The sequence below is a fragment of the Sceloporus occidentalis genome, unplaced genomic scaffold (genome assembly GCF_023333645.1).
Source record: "Sceloporus occidentalis isolate IW3139 unplaced genomic scaffold, rSceOcc1.0.p SCAF_12, whole genome shotgun sequence".
NCBI lineage: Eukaryota > Metazoa > Chordata > Lepidosauria > Squamata > Phrynosomatidae > Sceloporus > Sceloporus occidentalis.
In genome coordinates, this window is record NW_028316992.1 from 12,937,501 (window position 1) to 12,955,298 (window position 17,798).

Consider the following 17,798-nt stretch of genomic DNA (forward strand, 5'->3'; position numbering starts at 1 on the left):
GCCGTAGCTTCTGGCCTCTTAAGATCCATGCATCATTTAAACAGCATACCTCCAAAGTGACCCGAAGCTGCTTTATTTTGGCCTGTCTGTATGGGGCCATAAATTCACGCTCCTTAGCCATGCTCAAAATGGAAGGCATTCCAGAAAAATGTAGGACCTTACCAAATAAAAGTTAAAGTCACTGATTTAAATGTAAATTCATGCTCCTTGTTTTTATTGTGTGTGCCTCCAAGTCATTTTTGACTTATGGCAAGTTTCTTAAGAGGGGGTTTGCCATTGCCATCCTCTGGGGCCGAGAGAGTGTGACTTGCCCAGTGAGCTTCTGTGGCTTTCTTTCCTGGTAATTCTCCAAAGATCAACAGTTCACAGATCACTACTTTTTTGGAATATTTTCAAGCCATGGATAGTTGATAAAGAATCCGTGGATACAGAGGGCCAATTGTATATACATTGGTGTAAAATTATATCCCTTATATAAAATGACAAAATCAACGTTTGCTTTTTGGATACTTTTTTGTATCAATACCGTTAAGCTGTGGATGGTTGAATCCATTAATAGTGACACCAATTATATATTAATTCAAAGAGCGTTTGATAGGTAAATCACCTTGGAATCAACTGTGATGTAGGACAGTATGAAGAATATTTTAATCAGTACATAAAACCTGGGAATTTGGGTGAAACGCCGTGGCCGCAGGTGGGTCTAATATCAGTGGACTGATTAATCTGATCAGGGTTGTAGTCTGAACTTCACAGGAGCTATTCCATGGCGCTACTTAGTTGTTTGATGGGGTTTATCACCTTAGATAGCTTCTTTAAAATCTGGACTAAACCTCAAAGCTCATCATCTCAGATGGGAGGCTCCATCTGCCATTGCAGAAAGGGGCAATTGCTCACTGGCAGAATACCTGCTTTGTACTCAGTTGGTCCTCCTTACAGTTTGTAATAATTGGAATTTGGAAAAGACATCTGTGTGAAACCTTGGAGAGTTTCTACAGCTGCCACCAGCTGGACGTAACAATGGCCTGATTCAGCATAAGGCAGCTTCCTACCTTCTTAGGATCTTAAGGGAACAAACCTCTTCACTGGGCTAATAAAAGTACAACACTAGCTTCTGAGAGGCACTTACTAATAAGCATAAAAGTCATCCCTTTGTCAGACTTCACCTAGCATTCAAATAGACTCTATTTGAATACTAGATCTGGAGCTGCTTCTATCTGTGTGGGACCTTGCTCTATTTAATAGACCAAGGTCCCACAGACAGAAGCAGCTCCAGGCCTAGTCAAAGGGGAAAAAAACTCATCCAGCTGTTAATCCAGTTGTTTGTCTTTGAAATAATTCAGTAGAATGGTAGCTCAGGAAATTAGAATCATAAAAGTTGAAGGAACCACAAGGGCCATCCAGTCCAACCCCCTTGCCATTCAGGAACTCACAACCAAAGTACCCCGGGCCCCGACAGATCCAGCCTCTGTTTAAAGATCTCCAAAGGAGGAGACCCCACTGCACTCCGAGGCAGTGTATTCCATTGCCTGACATAATAACTAACCAGGGGCTCCTATAAAATGGTGGACCAAAGATGTATCATGCTGCAAGCCAGATTTAATATTGTCCATTTACAGAGGCAGGCGATCTTGTTGTGGGAAATATCCTGCTGATAAATATTTTGGGCAGACAGGTAAATGCACAACTTAAACTTTCTCTGCCTTAGTTAGGTAACATCTGGAGAGTCAAATATTCCCCCATCCTGATTTGGAAGTATTTTTAACCCTTTAAATAATTAAGTGCAGTATTATACATGCATAGTCAAGCACTAAACATAAGCCCCAGAAATTTATAAGGAACTAATCCTATGTAAATGTATACAGGATTTAGCCTAAATCTGTCATTTTTCTTGTGGAGTCTTTCTCTTTTTCTCTATCTCCATATTTCTCATGGCTTATTTTTAGGGGGAAGAAATGTGATGGTTGTGAGCCTTCAAAATATTTCATCATGTAAGAAATAATATTCTGTGAAGATGCCAGCCATAGATGCTGGTGAAATGTCAGGAATAAACTCCTCCAGAATATGGTCACATAGCCCAAAAACCCCACAAAAAACTAATAATGGCTTTGTACAGACCGCCACGAAACAGCGGTCTGAAGGCACCTGTTTTTACTCCAGAGGGACAGCGCAGCCCCCAAACTGTCCCTCCGGAGTAAAAAGAACCCAGAAAAACTGGGTTCTTTTTGTGCCGACATAGTTATGTCATGAGTGTGCCAACTGCGCACTCATGACGTAACTGCCGTGGCGCGACATGCGGACACTATGCATACGTTATGTCATAATGGCGGTACCCATGTACACAGGACACCACCATTATTGTACCGCTGGCATGTATTAGGGTTAGGGACCATGAGGTTGCCGCACGGTCCCTAACCCTGAAATCGGTGCCAGCATGGTGCTTTTGTGCAGTCTGTACCGCACCAATATTTCTTCCTAAAAAGTTCTACTTGTCTCCAAAGAGAGTTTCTTCTATTTTAGAGTCACTAGAGGGAGCCCAAAGTATTCCTTCCTTGGGCTTTTAAGCTTTTTGGATTTTCGGTGCAAATGTATCTTGTGTTTACAATTTTAATCTTTTTTTGGAGCCGCCATCTCTCTACTAAGACTTGGGAAAGAAAAGTCTTATAATGTACATTAAGGGTCTCTGCTGTTTGGATGCATCAGGTGAAAACACATGTGGTAAGTTTATATATGTATATTCATTTAAATCCCTTTACTATATTTTGTAAAAGCTTTATAAATATAGTGAATGAATTTTAACATTAAGTATTAAAAGCCCATCCAAGGAAATGCTGTTATTGTGTTGCCAGGCCTTATTTTCCATTGGAAAATAAATACTTTCCAATTTAACAATATATGGCTGGGTGAGAAAGAATGTACTTCAAGCAATAAGTACAGACACACACATGCTAGTTGTTATTATTATGAAATAACATGTGCCGCTCATTCTAGTTAACCTGATCACTGAAGTATACTAAACTGTAAATTCAACCATAACAAGCATCTGGAAATCTACTGAAGAGGCCACAATCCAGTGGTAGAATCTGGAGAAGTAGCAGGCAAGGGACAGATGTGTCATCATGCTTTACTCTTCCTTCACCTGCTGTTTTTCCTCTTGTACCCCTTCACTCCTTCCACTTTTTCCCCAAACAGTGTTCCAGTCCTATTTCTTTAAGTATGTTATAATGGTTTGAGCATTGGACAATGGCTCTGGAGATAGAGTTTGAATTCCCATGGAAACCCACTGGGTAACATTGGGCAAGTCACACTCTCTCAGCTTCAGAGGAAGGCAATGGCAAACCTCTGCTAAATAAATGTTGCCAAGAAAACCCCTTGATAGATACGTCTTAGGGTTACCATAAACTGGAAATGTCTTAAAGGCATACAACAATAACAACAACAAACCTATTCAGTATTTTACTATTTGCTGGTACAATATAAGGCTACTCAGTGGAAAACATAGTTCTTGGAGAAATATGGTATTTGAGAAGTTACATCTTAGAAATAAATAGGAGTACCGAGTAACTTTTATAAATTAAATTATAAGTTTGTTTATTTGCTCATAGGCTTATATGTATTGTATGTCTTTGTTTATATATGTAATGCAAGAGAAATGTTTGGAATTTTATGTATGTTTTAAAACTAATAAAATTATTTTTAAAAAATGATTAGGGACATTGGAAGAAGTTCTTTAATATTGATCAGGCTAAGTGGGCAACAGTCTTTCAGAAAGATGAGAAATGGTTTCGGATTTGGAAATAGATACATTTGATTGCATTGTGTCAGAGCTTAAAATTTTCACAAATTATAGTATAGAGGTATCTAACTCCAAGCAGATTGAATATGATTCACCCAAGTGTTATTGATAATCACTGGAGATTTGGGGCAGCAAAGGCTGATATTTGATATACATTTGGTTCATGTTTATTGATAACAGAGTGTTGGCTTTCTGAATTGGAAGAAAAGAAAAATATGACAGGTTATGTTTTGCCTTTGGATTCATTAATAATATTATTTTGCTATATAAAAGGGATAGTGGAATCAGAAGTGAAGTATTAATTATGCACTTATTAGCAGCTGCACAGCTGTGCATTTATAGTAATTAGGGGGAAATTATTTCCGCTGAAGACAAATGGATTTATAGGATATGTGGTATGGTTTATATCAGGTGTGTGTGTGTGTGAAAATTGTGTGGCTTTCTACATGTTGTTGCAGCTTTAGCCAACATAGCTAATGATGGTTAACGTCAGAAGTTGCAATCCAACAACCTCTAGAAGAACCACATGATTCTCAGCCCAGCCTATATGAAAAGCTTGACAAACTGAAGCAAGGTTTAAGAAGGTAGACAACAAGACAATTACATTACAGAAAAGTAGTCTTTAGCTGGAATAACAAGGTCAAGAGAAAACAGATCTCCTTCTATTGTTATTATAATATAACCTTTTTAGAAATATTGTTTAAAGTTTCTTTGCTTGGATATCATTAGCAATGATTACAAAAAAGCAAGGTGACAGATCATTGCTAAGACTGGGCAGACTTCTTCCTCAAGCGGTAAGCTGACATGAGACTTCTAACAATAGAAGCTCATTCATGATCTGTAAGGCAGTGTTGCAAATACTGTCTTGACGATAGCAAGTGATGGTTATCTAAAGGGGGCTTCTTGTAAGAGCATTCATAGAATCATAGAATTGGAAGAGATTTCAAGGGCTATCCAGTCCAACCCTCTGCTGTGAAAACACAATCAAAGCATTAATGACAGATGACCATCCAGCCTCTCTTTAAAAACTTCCAAAGAAGGCGACTCTACCATACTCTGAAGGAGTGTTTGCTCCACTGTCGAACAGTTCTTACTGTCATGAAGTTCTTCCTAATGTTTAAGTGGAATCTCTTTTCCTGTAGTTTTAATCCATTGCTCTGGGTCCTTGTCTCTGGAGCAGCAGAAAACAAGCTTGCTGCATTCTCAATATGACATTCCTTCAAATATTTAAACTGGGCTATCATATCACCTCTTAACTTTCTCTTCTCTAGGCTAAACATATCCAGTTCCCTAAGTCTTTCCTCATAGGGCTTTATAGTATCCAGACCCTAAAATTGCCTAGTTGCACATCTAGTGATTACTTCACATTCAGAGAATAATGGAGAGAAGAAAATCCTATTAAGTATTTCATTGGTTTTAGTGAGGTTCATGCTCCCATCCCAAACATTCAGGTTCTAGTGTATCAGCTCAAGAGAGTGATAAGTGAGTGTACATGACTAAGGCCTGTTACAGACTGCCAAAATAAAGCTGCTTGGGGTCTCTTTGGAGGTATGCTATTTAAATGATGCATGGGTCCTAAGAGTCCGGAGGTTGCACCAAAGCCACACTCCATTCCTAAGCACTGGAGGGCAGCTTTGGTGCAGCTTCCGGATTCTTAGGACCCATGCATCATTTAAACAGCATACTGTACCTCCAAACAGACCCGAAGCAGCTTTATTTTGGCAGTCTGTAACAGGCCTTAAGTTTCAGTCTGGTTATCCAACAAGAAACAACCAAGAAACCAGTCAACATGAGGTCATATTCAAGACTCAAAGCTGTCAATCAAGCTACATCTAGACTGCAGAATTAATTCAGTTTGACACCACTTTAACTGCTGTGGCTCAATGCTTGGATAGCGATTTATTTGTCAGTGGGAATGTGGCCAGGGGTTTACTCTAGACATGAACTGACAATGCCAAGACAGGATGGAAGTGTTTAAGTCAGATGGGGTTACATCCTCTCAGCAGGAAGTTCAACTTGCCAGAAGCTCAGTAGAATCAATGCTGTGTTGATATGGGTGTGGCTCCAATCCCCATCAACTGCATGAAGGCTTGTACAAGGACACACTGGGGGTTGAAACTTGATAGGTTTGTTCCAGGTTCAACTGTCTGGACTGTAAAACAAATCTGAGGTTACACTGGAGTTCCCCCCCCCCCTTATGTTTTTCTGTTTGTATCATGTTGTCAATTAATTATTATGGAGTCATCCAGAAAAGAAAAGGAAAGAAACAACATTGTGGTAGCATAGGAGGCAAGGTGCTGGAAACCAACCATTGGGAGTTTCAGCTTATGATCCCATCTTCCATCATAATGCAATTACTTTGTCTGAGCGTCTGGTTTAAGTCAGGATACTCCATACTTAAATATATGTGGCATTATACACGCTCCCTAAGTACTTCATTCTCATGCTGAATTTCTCCAGTAGTTAAGATGGAGATGAGGAATTGATGGTTCTCCAAATAAGGTTGGATCACAACTCCTGTCATCCCTCACTATGCTGGCTAGGGTTGATGACATCCCCAATACCTTCGGACAACTATATCCCAACACTGACTTCCCCAAATGTTCACTTACTTTTGCATAACTTAAACCAAATTTGCTTGTTTATATTTATTTGAAAAGTGCTGTCTAGCTTTTTAAAAAATCCACATGACGTATAGTCTTTCTGCCCATGTTATTATTAATCTCTACTCCAGTTTTCAAACAAAATCTGGATCAAGAAGACCTTTATTTTGCACTCAGATCCCCCTGGGATAACTGAAATAGCTCTCTTTAGAAGCCTTTTTCATTTGCTAACAATTTAAGTTGACAAGATTGTTGTGTGTTTTTGTTTAGACGTTTTTAATGTTGAAAATTTGTCTTATTTATGTAATCCCTATTGTTGCCAGAAGAATTAGTGTGTGAAGTGTGAATGCTAGTAGATGTTTTGTAGTAAATTAATACAAATGGCTCCCTGTTATAACATAGTTGGAAAGGAATGAACATAATATGGAGACTTGCCTATTCCTGGAAGAGGGAGGATTTCTGGCAGACTTTGGCTCTTTCAAGGGGTTCCAGAATCTCAAAGGGGCTATCTTCATAGAGAACAAAATGTTCTTTGTTTGTTATGATTGTATTTAAAAAAAGGAAAGAGAATACAGCTATTAACCACTATTTTGCTGCGAGTTCACACGTAGTAATGTAATAGTATAGCGGGTGGGCCCTTGGTATCTGCTGGAGTTTGGTTCCAGGACCCCCCCCCCCCCCGATACCAAAAACTGTGGACATTCAAGTCTCATTAAATACAATGGTGTAGTAAAATGGTGTTATATAAAATGGCAAAAATCAAAATTTGTCTTTTGGAATTTATATATTTTTAAAAATATTTTCAAGACATGTCAGCCTGGATTATTTCTTTGTCAGAGGCTTTGGAGCATGTCTGTGTATAGGGCAGGTGGCTAAAAAATTAATTCAATACAGTACAAATGTATACGTCTGTCTATAGATCTAAAATGAAATATTAATTTTTTTTCTCCACCTAGTTCAATAAAATGAACATCATGATGATTCAGCTGTTAATTCTGCTGTTCTTTGGGCCATTTTGTTCACCTGCACCTCGACTTTCGGTACGTAAAAAGGTGGCTGCACATGACAGGCTTCCAAGAATCCCTTTTTAATTGCTTTTACTAATATGGAGACTAGTATTTGTAGAGCTGTAATTTCTGAACACGTGGAATGGTAGTCATTTCAAGGAATGCCACATTTCAGACCTGTGGGTGCAGATTTTTATCAACACTAATAAGTCTTTTACTATGGCCCACAGTAGTTTAATAATTTTTTGAATGTAGCATATATTAAATAAGTAAACCAAATAACTGTACTGAGCACCACCATTAGTGTGATGTAATGGGATCCAGACATCCTGTACCATCAGGCCAACTAATGTAGTTTCATTAGGCAGCAGATACAGAATGGGAGCAGCAAGATGCTGAAGGAGGGAGAGCTATGTACCACAGAAAGCACATACATTTTACTTTTTTGGACTACAGTTCCCATAATGCTCCCCTAGGAATTGCAGTTTAAATAATTTTTCCAGGCTATGTTACCACAGAACTTGCTTTTCCAGGTATGCTTCCGAATTACCTCCTACCTTCTAACTGTCTCAATTTGAGAGAGATAATCCCAATTAATTCTCTGTAGTCCCACTTTTTCAACTGCATTTAATATGTCCCAGGTTCCCTCTCCCACTCCCACTCCCACTTTCCCCTTTGCCTTCAACTTACTTTAATTGCTGCAAACTGTGTTCAGAATGCAAAAGCAGTTTGCATTCAATCAACTCAGTAGGGAGGGGAGGAGAGGAGAGGAAGGAACAAAATCTTGCCCTTCCCAGTAGGCGCAGGCAAAAATACATTTCTGTAGTCTCTCCTAATTTGTGTGTTCCTCATCATTAATAATTTTTGCCAACTGACCCCATTCTGATGTTGCTTAGTCGCATGTAGCTCAGTTTTCATCTGTGAAAGATATGTTACCAATGCTGAAGAAAGATTCAACTGCCAATCCAGTTAGCTTCTGTACACAGAGTGGGAAGGGGTGTCAAATTGGCATCCAGCAGGCAAGATGTCTTGCCCAATATGGTACTTTGGAACATGCACACATTTGAATCAAAATACTGGCCAGACCAGGAGTACAGAAACCAGCCAAGGAACTATGGGAGAGAAATGCAGCCATGTTTGTTTGGCCTTGTGATCCTCATCTGTGCTCTGTTTGAAATGAAATGCATGTGCATACAGACACACCAGGATCCACTACTCCAGAAATATGTATTAGTCACCCAGCTGCTGTTGCTGCTCAGGGCAGTGCTTTTAAAGTGCCATAAAAGTTTGGTAATAACACCTTTGGCAATACCTATTGCATAGTGCTGTCTCCCTTTCATCACTGCCTTGTCCTCCAAGCCCACACCTTGCCATTGACAGGGAAAACTTGTCAATAGGCTCCCAATTGCATTGGTATAGTGCTAATCAACAGGTGCAGTAAATTATCCTGTTGCGCAGTCATATGGTGTTAATGTAGCTTCCTTTCCCCCTCTTTCTCTATTCCGGAACATCTTTTTAAAATTTTTTGTTTTATTTTATTGTATTTGTTAAACCACATTAGCACAACTACAGAATTATGTTAAAATAGAAATGCGCACATACACATTGGGTAGTGTAAGGTACATTGGGTAGTGCAAGGAGTTAGGATTAAGGATGAGAGAGCGAGGGGCCAGTAGGGACATGGGGTAGGGAGTGCTTCCAAATTTCTCTTCATTAATGCCCTTGAATGATAAAATCTTTGGAATAGGAGTAGTTGTGGGAGGTTGCTGACGATATCCTGCCCAGACATCTGTAAACCTCCAGAGATGGGTCTGCATTTCCTGTGAATAAACATTTTCCTTTCCACTTGCAGGAAAGGGATGACTGCTTGTTTGAAAACAGCAAACTCCAACAGAAATTGAAAACACTCCAAGATTTATCCCAGCTCTATGAACTCCAGCTGAAAGACCTCCTGGGGAACAATTACCACAGACAAACAAGCAAAGTTTTCTCTGCCAGGGGGCCATCACCACAAGACACACGTTTGCCCACAACTAGTGGGAGTCTCTTAGTCTATGATCAAGGTAGATTTTGTCTGGCGGTGCACCCTGTTCTTGAGAGGGTTAGAAAATATTTTGCCTGAATGTTACTTTAGTGAAATGCATCACTTTACTTATTTTATATTGAAACTTTAAATAGATGGCTGCCTTGTCTCTTTTGTGGGTTTGTATTGTGAAAAGGTTGCTGCCAATGTCACAGCTTTCAATATGTAAACTGTGGAAATCTGTTTTAAAGCTTTTTATCAAATGCTAGTTTTAAAAATACGTGTTGCTCATTCCCATAGGGAAAAATATATATAGGATCCCCCCCAGAGCTGTTAGTTCCAGATATTAATCTACTTGGCAATCTAATATATTGCCCTGGAGAAAATATTTGGTTAATCAGGGATCGGTAACTGAGACTCGGCAGGTATTTTTTGGCTCTCAGCTTCCATCAGCGCTAGCCAGCAAAACCAATTTTGAGAGATTATATGAGATGCAGTTTTAAAATATCTGGAGTGCTACAGTTGTGTGCTCTCCAGTTTGGGGCATACTAGACTCTAATCCTGGTGCTGTCCACTCTGCCAGACCTGCAACATCACGTCACTTGTCAATTTATGTCAATCCCATGAATTTAATAGAGTTTTCCTTGGCAAGGAATACTCAGAGGTGGCTTGGCCAGTTCCTTCCTCTAAAATATAGCCTACAGCACTTGGTGTTTGTTGGCGGTCACTCATCCAAGTACTAACCAGGGCTTCCAAGGTTAAACAGGGCCGGTGCCTTTAGGGCAGTGATGGTGAACCTTTTCAAGGCCGAGTGCCCAAACTGCAACCCAAAACCCACTTATTTATTACAAAGTGCCATGTCCCTTTGGCTTTCTAGTAGCAAACTCTGGCAAACTCTGTGCTGGGACGATGGCACATGTGCCCATAGAGAGGGCTCTGTGTGTCACCTCTGGCACACGTGCCATAGGTTCGCCATCACTGCTTTAGGGTATTTAGGCTGCATCTTACCTCTGGACAAATATGATGTATTAAAGCGTCTCAGGGTAAATGTGGTTTTCTCTCATTGAAGGCCTAACTGCATGTTACTTTAAATCAGGGTAAGGAATGTGTGGCCCTTCAGAAGTTATTGGCCTGCCCCTGCCACCATCCTTCACCATTGGCTATACCTGATGAGATTTGCAATCCAACAACACAGTTTGAAGGTATCAGTTGAGGTGCTGTGGGGACTTTTGTTTGTTTTATAAAACATGAAGATGGTGGGGTGATGGGATCTGAATCAGGATCCTAGTGCAGAAGGCTTAATCCTCCTCTCCCATGATCCTACATGAAGAAAAAAAATCAGAACTCCCCCAGTGGCCAACAACAAGGGTGAGGCAGGGAAGGAAACATCCATAGACCCCAATGAGTGTAACCACTAATCTGGAGTTTGGGGATAAGTAGGCTTGGTTGTTTTGTGGTTGTTTCTTTATGGATTAAGATGGTATGAAGACATAATGTGAACTAAATTGTGTAATATTTTTGGGAAAGCCACTTGGCTGTGCTTCCATTTGTGTGAACAGTGTCTATACAGATACTTGAATTTTATATTTAAACAACAGAAATGGGGCTGCTAGAAAAATGTTAAGATATTTTACTTGGCATGTATACAGCAAAATGACTACAAGGAACAGTACCTGTTGAATGCATCTGCAACAAGAAAAGTATCAGAAAAGGATGGGGCAGCAAGATCAGTTCATTCATGTTTATCTGCAATTATTGGAAAAGTATTTCCTTATGTCTGCTGAGAATATAGGCCCAAAACACACTGCCTCTGCTGTTTGAGGGATAAGTGCTATGGTCTCTGGAGAACCATTTGGGGTCAGGAGAGGCTGCTGGGCAATTGAGAAAGGAACGTGATGCCATTTCTCACTCACCCAGCAGCTGTGTCATTCCCACCAGGTGTACCACTCCACCAGATGTACTCCCACCCCCTTCTGGAAAGTCACCTAGTGTGGTCTGCACCCCCTCTGCACCCTGCGCATGATGCCATGAGTAGATCTAAATTAAACAGACAAACTATGGATGTTAATGTATTGCATAATGCATACAAGCTAACTGCCAATAGAATTTGACAGGTGAGGGAAGGGAAAGATGGTACTGTTTCCAGAACTGTGTTGTTTCATCAATCTGAATTGTTGCACTGGTTCAATGGCCCCAGCACATCATCTCTTCTCTACTTTTTAATGCTGCTTTGTTTAGATTGTGCAATGTTGTTCAACAGAGGAAAAATTGAAAGTGGGTACTATAGAGTTAGACCCAGAGTGGAGAAAGAACCCTTCCTTGTGTACTGTGATATGTCAGATGGTGGAGGATGGACTGTGATCCAACGGCGGAGCAATGGCAAAGAGAATTTCTTCAGGTATGAAGCTGAATCGATAGCTGGTCTTAACAATGTTCTGAGGGGAGGGGGCGAGGGGCATTTATATATTGCCAGAAAATGATAAATGTATCACACCACACCAAAAGATTCTTGAAGAAAAATTGTATATGCTGAGTTCTGGCTATAGAAAATAATGCTAATATTTAAATTGAAATACAATAAACCTGAACATAGTAGAGAAGCTTATGACTAGATGGTCTGTGTGCTGTCAATGACAACTTAAACTCTTAATGGGTTGAATCCAAATATTGTCATATTTAGAGTAGACCTAGGCCCCATACAGACAGGCCAAAATAAAGCTGCTTTGGGTCACTTTGGAGGTATGCTCTTTAAATGATGCATGTGTTCTAAGGATCCGGAAGCCATACTAAAGCCACACTCCAGTCCTTAGGACTGGGGCTAGGCTTTGGCGTGGCTTCCGGCCTCTTAAGACGCATGAATCATTCAAACAGCATACCTCCAAAGTGATCCAAAGCAGCTTTATTTTGGCCTGTCTGTACAGGCCCCTAGTTAAATCAATGGGTTTTAATTTAGTTATGACTAACTTAAGCCCTGTGCATTTAAATAGGTCTATGACTAATTGTAGATTCAACCTAATTCCTACTACAGGTCTCAGAATTACAGGAACAAAGTAGAGAATATTTGATGTTGGTATATCATTATTATTGGACTAGAAATTGTCTTAGGACCCTTTCATACTACACAGTTATAGCACAATGAGTTCACTTTCACTGTCATGGCTGCAACCTGTGGAATCCTAGGTTTTGTAGTGAAATGAGGTATGAGAGGAGCTTTCTGGCTGAGAATTTTACAAACTCTGCTCCGTAAACTGCAAATTCCAGGATCTCACAGGATGGAAACATGCCAGCTTAAGTGGAATCATAATGCTGTAACTGAGTAATGTGAATGGGCCCTTATTCAAATAGCACGAACACTGAATGCAAGAATGGGGATGCAAGTAGAAATGACCCTGTGTTCCTCTCCTCCACCTCTGTGTGCATTGGAGAAGATTCCTATAACTTTTAACTTGTTTCTTCCATGTCTTTTCTTGTACCCAGACACCTTATGGGAAGTATATGGGATAGGAAAAACCTACATAATACACCTATATGTATCAGGTTTTTTTAAAACTAGCCCAATTATCTGGGAGACCTCTGGGGAATGAGCAGGAAATCCCTGGAATATGTGCTGAAGATTTGTGATGTGCTTCATTGCTAAGTTGAAGAAGGCATGAGCCTGGAGACCATTTCAGAACCCCTATGACACTATTTTAAGTTCTTTGGTAGAAGAAGAGAGGGGTGTTACTGTACTTGACAATAATATGAAAACAAAAAAGCCTGCATGTTATATGTGACTCTGAAGCACTGACAGGTATACATTGCTTTTTTTGCAGAATGTGGGCAGATTACAAAGAAGGCTTTGGAGGATTCCAGAACAAAGGCGATGAGTACTGGTTGGGTAATGATAAAATCTATGATCTGCTTCTTAGAGGTAAGCATGGCCATTCCCTCCAGATGGATTTCTCTGAAGTCATTCAGATAGGTTAACTTTCTGATCCCAGCCACTTTCCCTGCCTAGCACAATAATTCGAGATAGACATATTTTTAGGCTGAGCTGCGTGGAAAGGAGCAGAGGCCTTTAGTACCTTCTTGGTGTTTTAAAATTTGGTGCAACCATATGTGGGGCTCCAGTGGGATCTGAGCCATGGCCTGGCAGGGAGAGGGAACAGCATAACCCTTCTCCCTTATATAGTACCATTCTTCTAACTTGTGGTGCTGCCTCCCCAGTGCAATGTGCACTTTTTCTCTCTGCATATACTTTGGTTGTGGCATGCCAAGTTACAACATGCTACATGCATGGTCTTTTGCGGCTTGAAAATCCTTGCAATTTGTTCATAATAAGTGCTTCTTGGATATAAGAGAGTTTGGCATAATCCTATGTTATATTCTAGGAGAAAACTCACTGAAAATAGACCTGATGGACTGGCATGGGGAGAGACGATATGCAATCTATGATGACTTCCAGCTCAAGAATGAGACGGTGGGCAAACTATCTCATAAGGCCTATCAACCTGCCAGAATAGCAAGTGAAGGAGAATTTGATGGTACTGGATCAGTATCCCAAAGAGTTAGTGCAGATAATAAAATAAATATATATTTTAAATTAAAGACCTCTGACTGCAAAAGCCAAAAGATTCTAAGCAACTATCAATCAATTTTGGATTAATTAAAAAGGGAGTTTATAACTGGTAAAACAGCGAACTACTTTACTTTAGGCTAGGAAATCTAACTAGTGATCATTTTAAAGCATAAGCTACAATTAAAGAAAGATGTAACTTCTAACTTTGTGCATGGAGAGCTAATTGACTGTTATGCAGTGGGTGAGCTCAAGGCTGTGCTGCCCTCTGCACAATCATTTGCACAAATGTGAGGTCCAGCATGCTTACATAGAGAAAATGGACCATGTAAATAAATAAATATTGCAATTGTTAAAATTGATTATTGGTTTTAAAAGGTGGATGGTGTAATGGCTAAATATTGAATCAATACCCCTGGTGTAGCCATTGCTATAAGCCAGTCAGAATCCAAGTTAGCCCATCTTCTGTCCAGCCAATAAAAATTTAGACCAGAGACAAAAGCAGGCCTGCTTTCCTGTAGAAGGGCTGTCAGGCTGCCATGGTATTCTGCTGAAGCAAGGTGAAATCTTCTACCTAGTGTCTACATGATGTAAAGAGTTGGGTTATGTAGCTGACAATTGAGAAATGTTTCTGTGGCTTTCCTTCAGAACCACTACAGGATATCCTTTGGCACTTTCTCTGGAACAGCTGGGGATGCTTTGTCTGGAGGGAGCAATTTTGACAAACAGTGGTCTGCATCACTCAATGGGATGCCATTCTCTACTCCTGACAGGGACAATGACAGGTTCCTAACAGGCAGCTGCGCAGAAGAGAGCAAATCTGGCTGGTGGTTTAATAGGTGAGTCGACTGTTGAGGTCTCATTTCTCTGAACACAAGCATCTTTGTAAGCCTGCTAGAGTAAAATATATGCTGTTGCATATAAAAAGTTGTTTTAAACTAGAATGTAGATTTTGGAAGTGTTACTTTATTTGGACTAAGCAGCACCTTTCATTAAAAACTAATCACTGCAGAGCTATAACAATCAGCCATCAGACAATTCTGTAGCATTATGTAGAATACTTCAGCCTGTTCTTTGCTGCCAGTCTGAATGCTGATCTTCCCGCTCAGGTAATCTGGATAACAAACAGTAGACAGGGTTTAGGATTCTATTTACAGAAGGGTATTAAATGGGAAGAACACTGTCAAGGCACATGCAACACAAATGGTAAAGCAAAATACCTTCATGTGCAGAGGTGGCAGAAGATAGCCAGAGTTTGCATTCAGAGAACTCTGACTGACCGGAATTTAAACAAAATGTCTAAACTCCTTCATCAAATTTGTTTGATTTTAATAGAGCAACACAGATAAGCTCCTCAGAGTTCCATGAAATCTAGCCTTATTTTCCTATATGAACCTTCCCAGGTCTTAAGATTCTTAGGAGAGGGTTTTTTCTCATTCCCATCTGTCATAGGCCCAGTGGCATCACTAGGGTGTGTTTGCAGAGCACACCAAATGACACTCTAAGGTGGGGTGACACCACTGCTCCTCAAACACTTGTGCTTTGGCAGAAACGGGCTGTGGCATTCACCTGTTTCTGTTTAAAATGTTATAAGAGATGTGTGAGTGGAGTGAAGCTCAGTGAGAGGAGAGAGGACCCAGATGATTTAAAAAAATAAAATTATTATTTTTATTTAAATTTTTATTATTTTAAAATTTTCTTTGAAAACATCACATTTTACCAAATTTTCACTTTAACTGCATGAAACTATGCATATGTAAATACATTTAGTCTGTGCATATGATATTGTAATTTAAAGGCATGATTTTAGTTTTGCTAGGTTTTTATGTCACCGCTATTACCATTCAGTTCTGTGATATATGGAAATTATGATTTATGAGTAATATTAGTATACAAAACATTCTGTATGGTGTGGTAATGGGAGGGTACCCCATTAAGGATTCTGTATGGTGTGGTAATGGGAGGAGGTCAATGTGAAGTGACACCATGAGTTACTGCATTGGGTGACACCAACCCTAGTGACACCACTGCATAGGCCTGTTTGGTAAGGACATAGATAGACCAGAGCTTTCTTGGTGGCTACTGCTTCTCTGCTCTCCCAGCATTTTATGTAAACAGGCATTTGATGGTTAAGTAGCTGCAGGGAGTCTTTTTATGGTACTCTATTATTACCATTAATGTTGCTTTTAAAAAATGATTTTGCATTTTTTAAAATTCATGGCATTTTAATATATTTGTATGATTGTGCTTTAACTTGTTTACCATCAGGCTTTTGGCTTTATCTTGTCCTTGCTGTAAGCTGCCTTTGATCCCACATTAGGAGAAATGGGATCCAAGATAAAAGAAAGAAAATAAAACAAACAAATAAATAGCTTTCTTTGTTTAGGTCATTCCTTCACCATTCATTAACATTTGCATTTGTTTTTGTTGTTATTATTTCTCACTTCTACAAGATGCCACGCAGCAAATCTCAATGGATTATATTACAAGAAAGGAAAATATACTGCTTCCTCTGACAATGGAGTGGTCTGGTCGACATGGCGAGGACTGTGGTATTCCCTGAAATACACAGCCATGAAAATAAGGCTCCCAGCTTTTGTGGACAGAGAGAGTGGAGATGGTGAAGTCGACTGAAACACATCATGTATGCATTTCAGAAACAGAAGATAGAATGGGGGGGAAAGTCATTTGAGGGATTGTATCCGTTTGCCAGCCAGAGTAAACTTAGTTGTATGTTGAAGAACTCAAGCTGTGGCAGTTCAGAAGCTACTTCAAAATGCACACAACTGCCAAATATGTACTAAGGTGGATTTCCCATGCTATCATTTTGCTTTGCATTTCCCATTGCTATTTGATACCTATGCCTGACAATGGAAATAGATTTCCTTTTCCCATGCACAAAACTAGCCTTTAGACTACAGACCAGGGAGCCACTTCTTCCTTGGGAGACTGGGGAAGAAGAGGCCCTGATCAACCTTGTCATAACTACTTAGTCATGTTAAAAAGAGAAAAAATAATAATGTGGTAAATGTTTCGGCCACTGGGAGGAAGGGACTCCATGGATAACATAAACAAATTTAACAAATCAAGTCTTGTTGAGAACTCCACTAGACCATTTCCAGCAAGGAGGAGAAATTGTAGTTTTTCACAATGGCAAAACCTGCTTCATTTTTGGCTTTACGTGTACCAGGTGAATACTTTCCCAACACTACCATCAACCTGCTTCAGCTGTAAGAAAGGTGAGAACTATGTGGCTCTCCAGAGCTCTAGCCACCAAAGCAAATGGAAAGGAATGCTGGGAAATATAATCCAACCTCATCTGGAGGGCTGCATGAGTCCCACCCCAAGCATGTGCTGATTCTGTATCTGAGTCTTTCTCTTTTTGTGCCTTTTGGGTTTTGTTGGCTCTTCTCAGACTGAGGAAAGGAAAAAAGGTGGGAAGCCTCCTTAGACTGATGCCAGTGAAACAGAAGACTTGCATTTTTGCAGGGTTTTTTTTAAAGAATGTATTCTGTGTAAGTTAAAACATTCATTTAAAGTGGAAGCTAAAACGCTTAAGGTAAAATTCTAACAAAACCATTTGAGTCCACTGCGGATGGAGCAAAGGTTGAATGTTCCTGCAGCCTTCTGCTAAAAAAATGAACAACGATACCAATTTCTAATTCATGTAAAAGTGATCAAGTGTCTTGCCATAATCCATGCTGAATTAAATAGCAGAAAGATGTTATCATAGCAAAGTCACTATCACATCTAGTAAATATAAAAAGGTGTAAAGTTCTTTTATTGTTCATCAGTATCTACAATTTGTATATTG

At 39.8% G+C, this 17,798-nt stretch overlaps 1 protein-coding gene across 3 annotated transcripts; it reads left to right on the forward strand.

The window, feature by feature from the left end:
• Positions 1-2,585: 2,585 nt before the first annotated feature.
• LOC149305292 (fibrinogen-like protein 1) lies at positions 2,586-17,762 on the forward strand. Of its 3 annotated transcripts, XM_089477665.1 has the most exons (9): positions 2,586-2,718; positions 7,356-7,439; positions 9,259-9,469; positions 11,668-11,827; positions 13,242-13,339; positions 13,800-13,888; positions 14,633-14,823; positions 16,438-16,628; positions 17,175-17,762. In XM_089477665.1, exons 1-8 carry the CDS (start codon positions 2,695-2,697, stop codon positions 16,616-16,618), a joined length of 1,038 nt encoding a protein of 345 aa, XP_089333791.1. In that variant the 5' UTR covers positions 2,586-2,694; the 3' UTR covers positions 16,619-16,628; positions 17,175-17,762. The 3 variants fall into 3 exon arrangements, with proteins under 3 accessions (XP_089333791.1, XP_089333790.1, XP_089333792.1); XM_089477664.1 differs by having other exon boundaries at positions 16,438-17,761; XM_089477666.1 differs by lacking the exon at positions 2,586-2,718 and adding an exon at positions 4,322-4,380 and having other exon boundaries at positions 16,438-17,760.
• Positions 17,763-17,798: the final 36 nt, after the last annotated feature.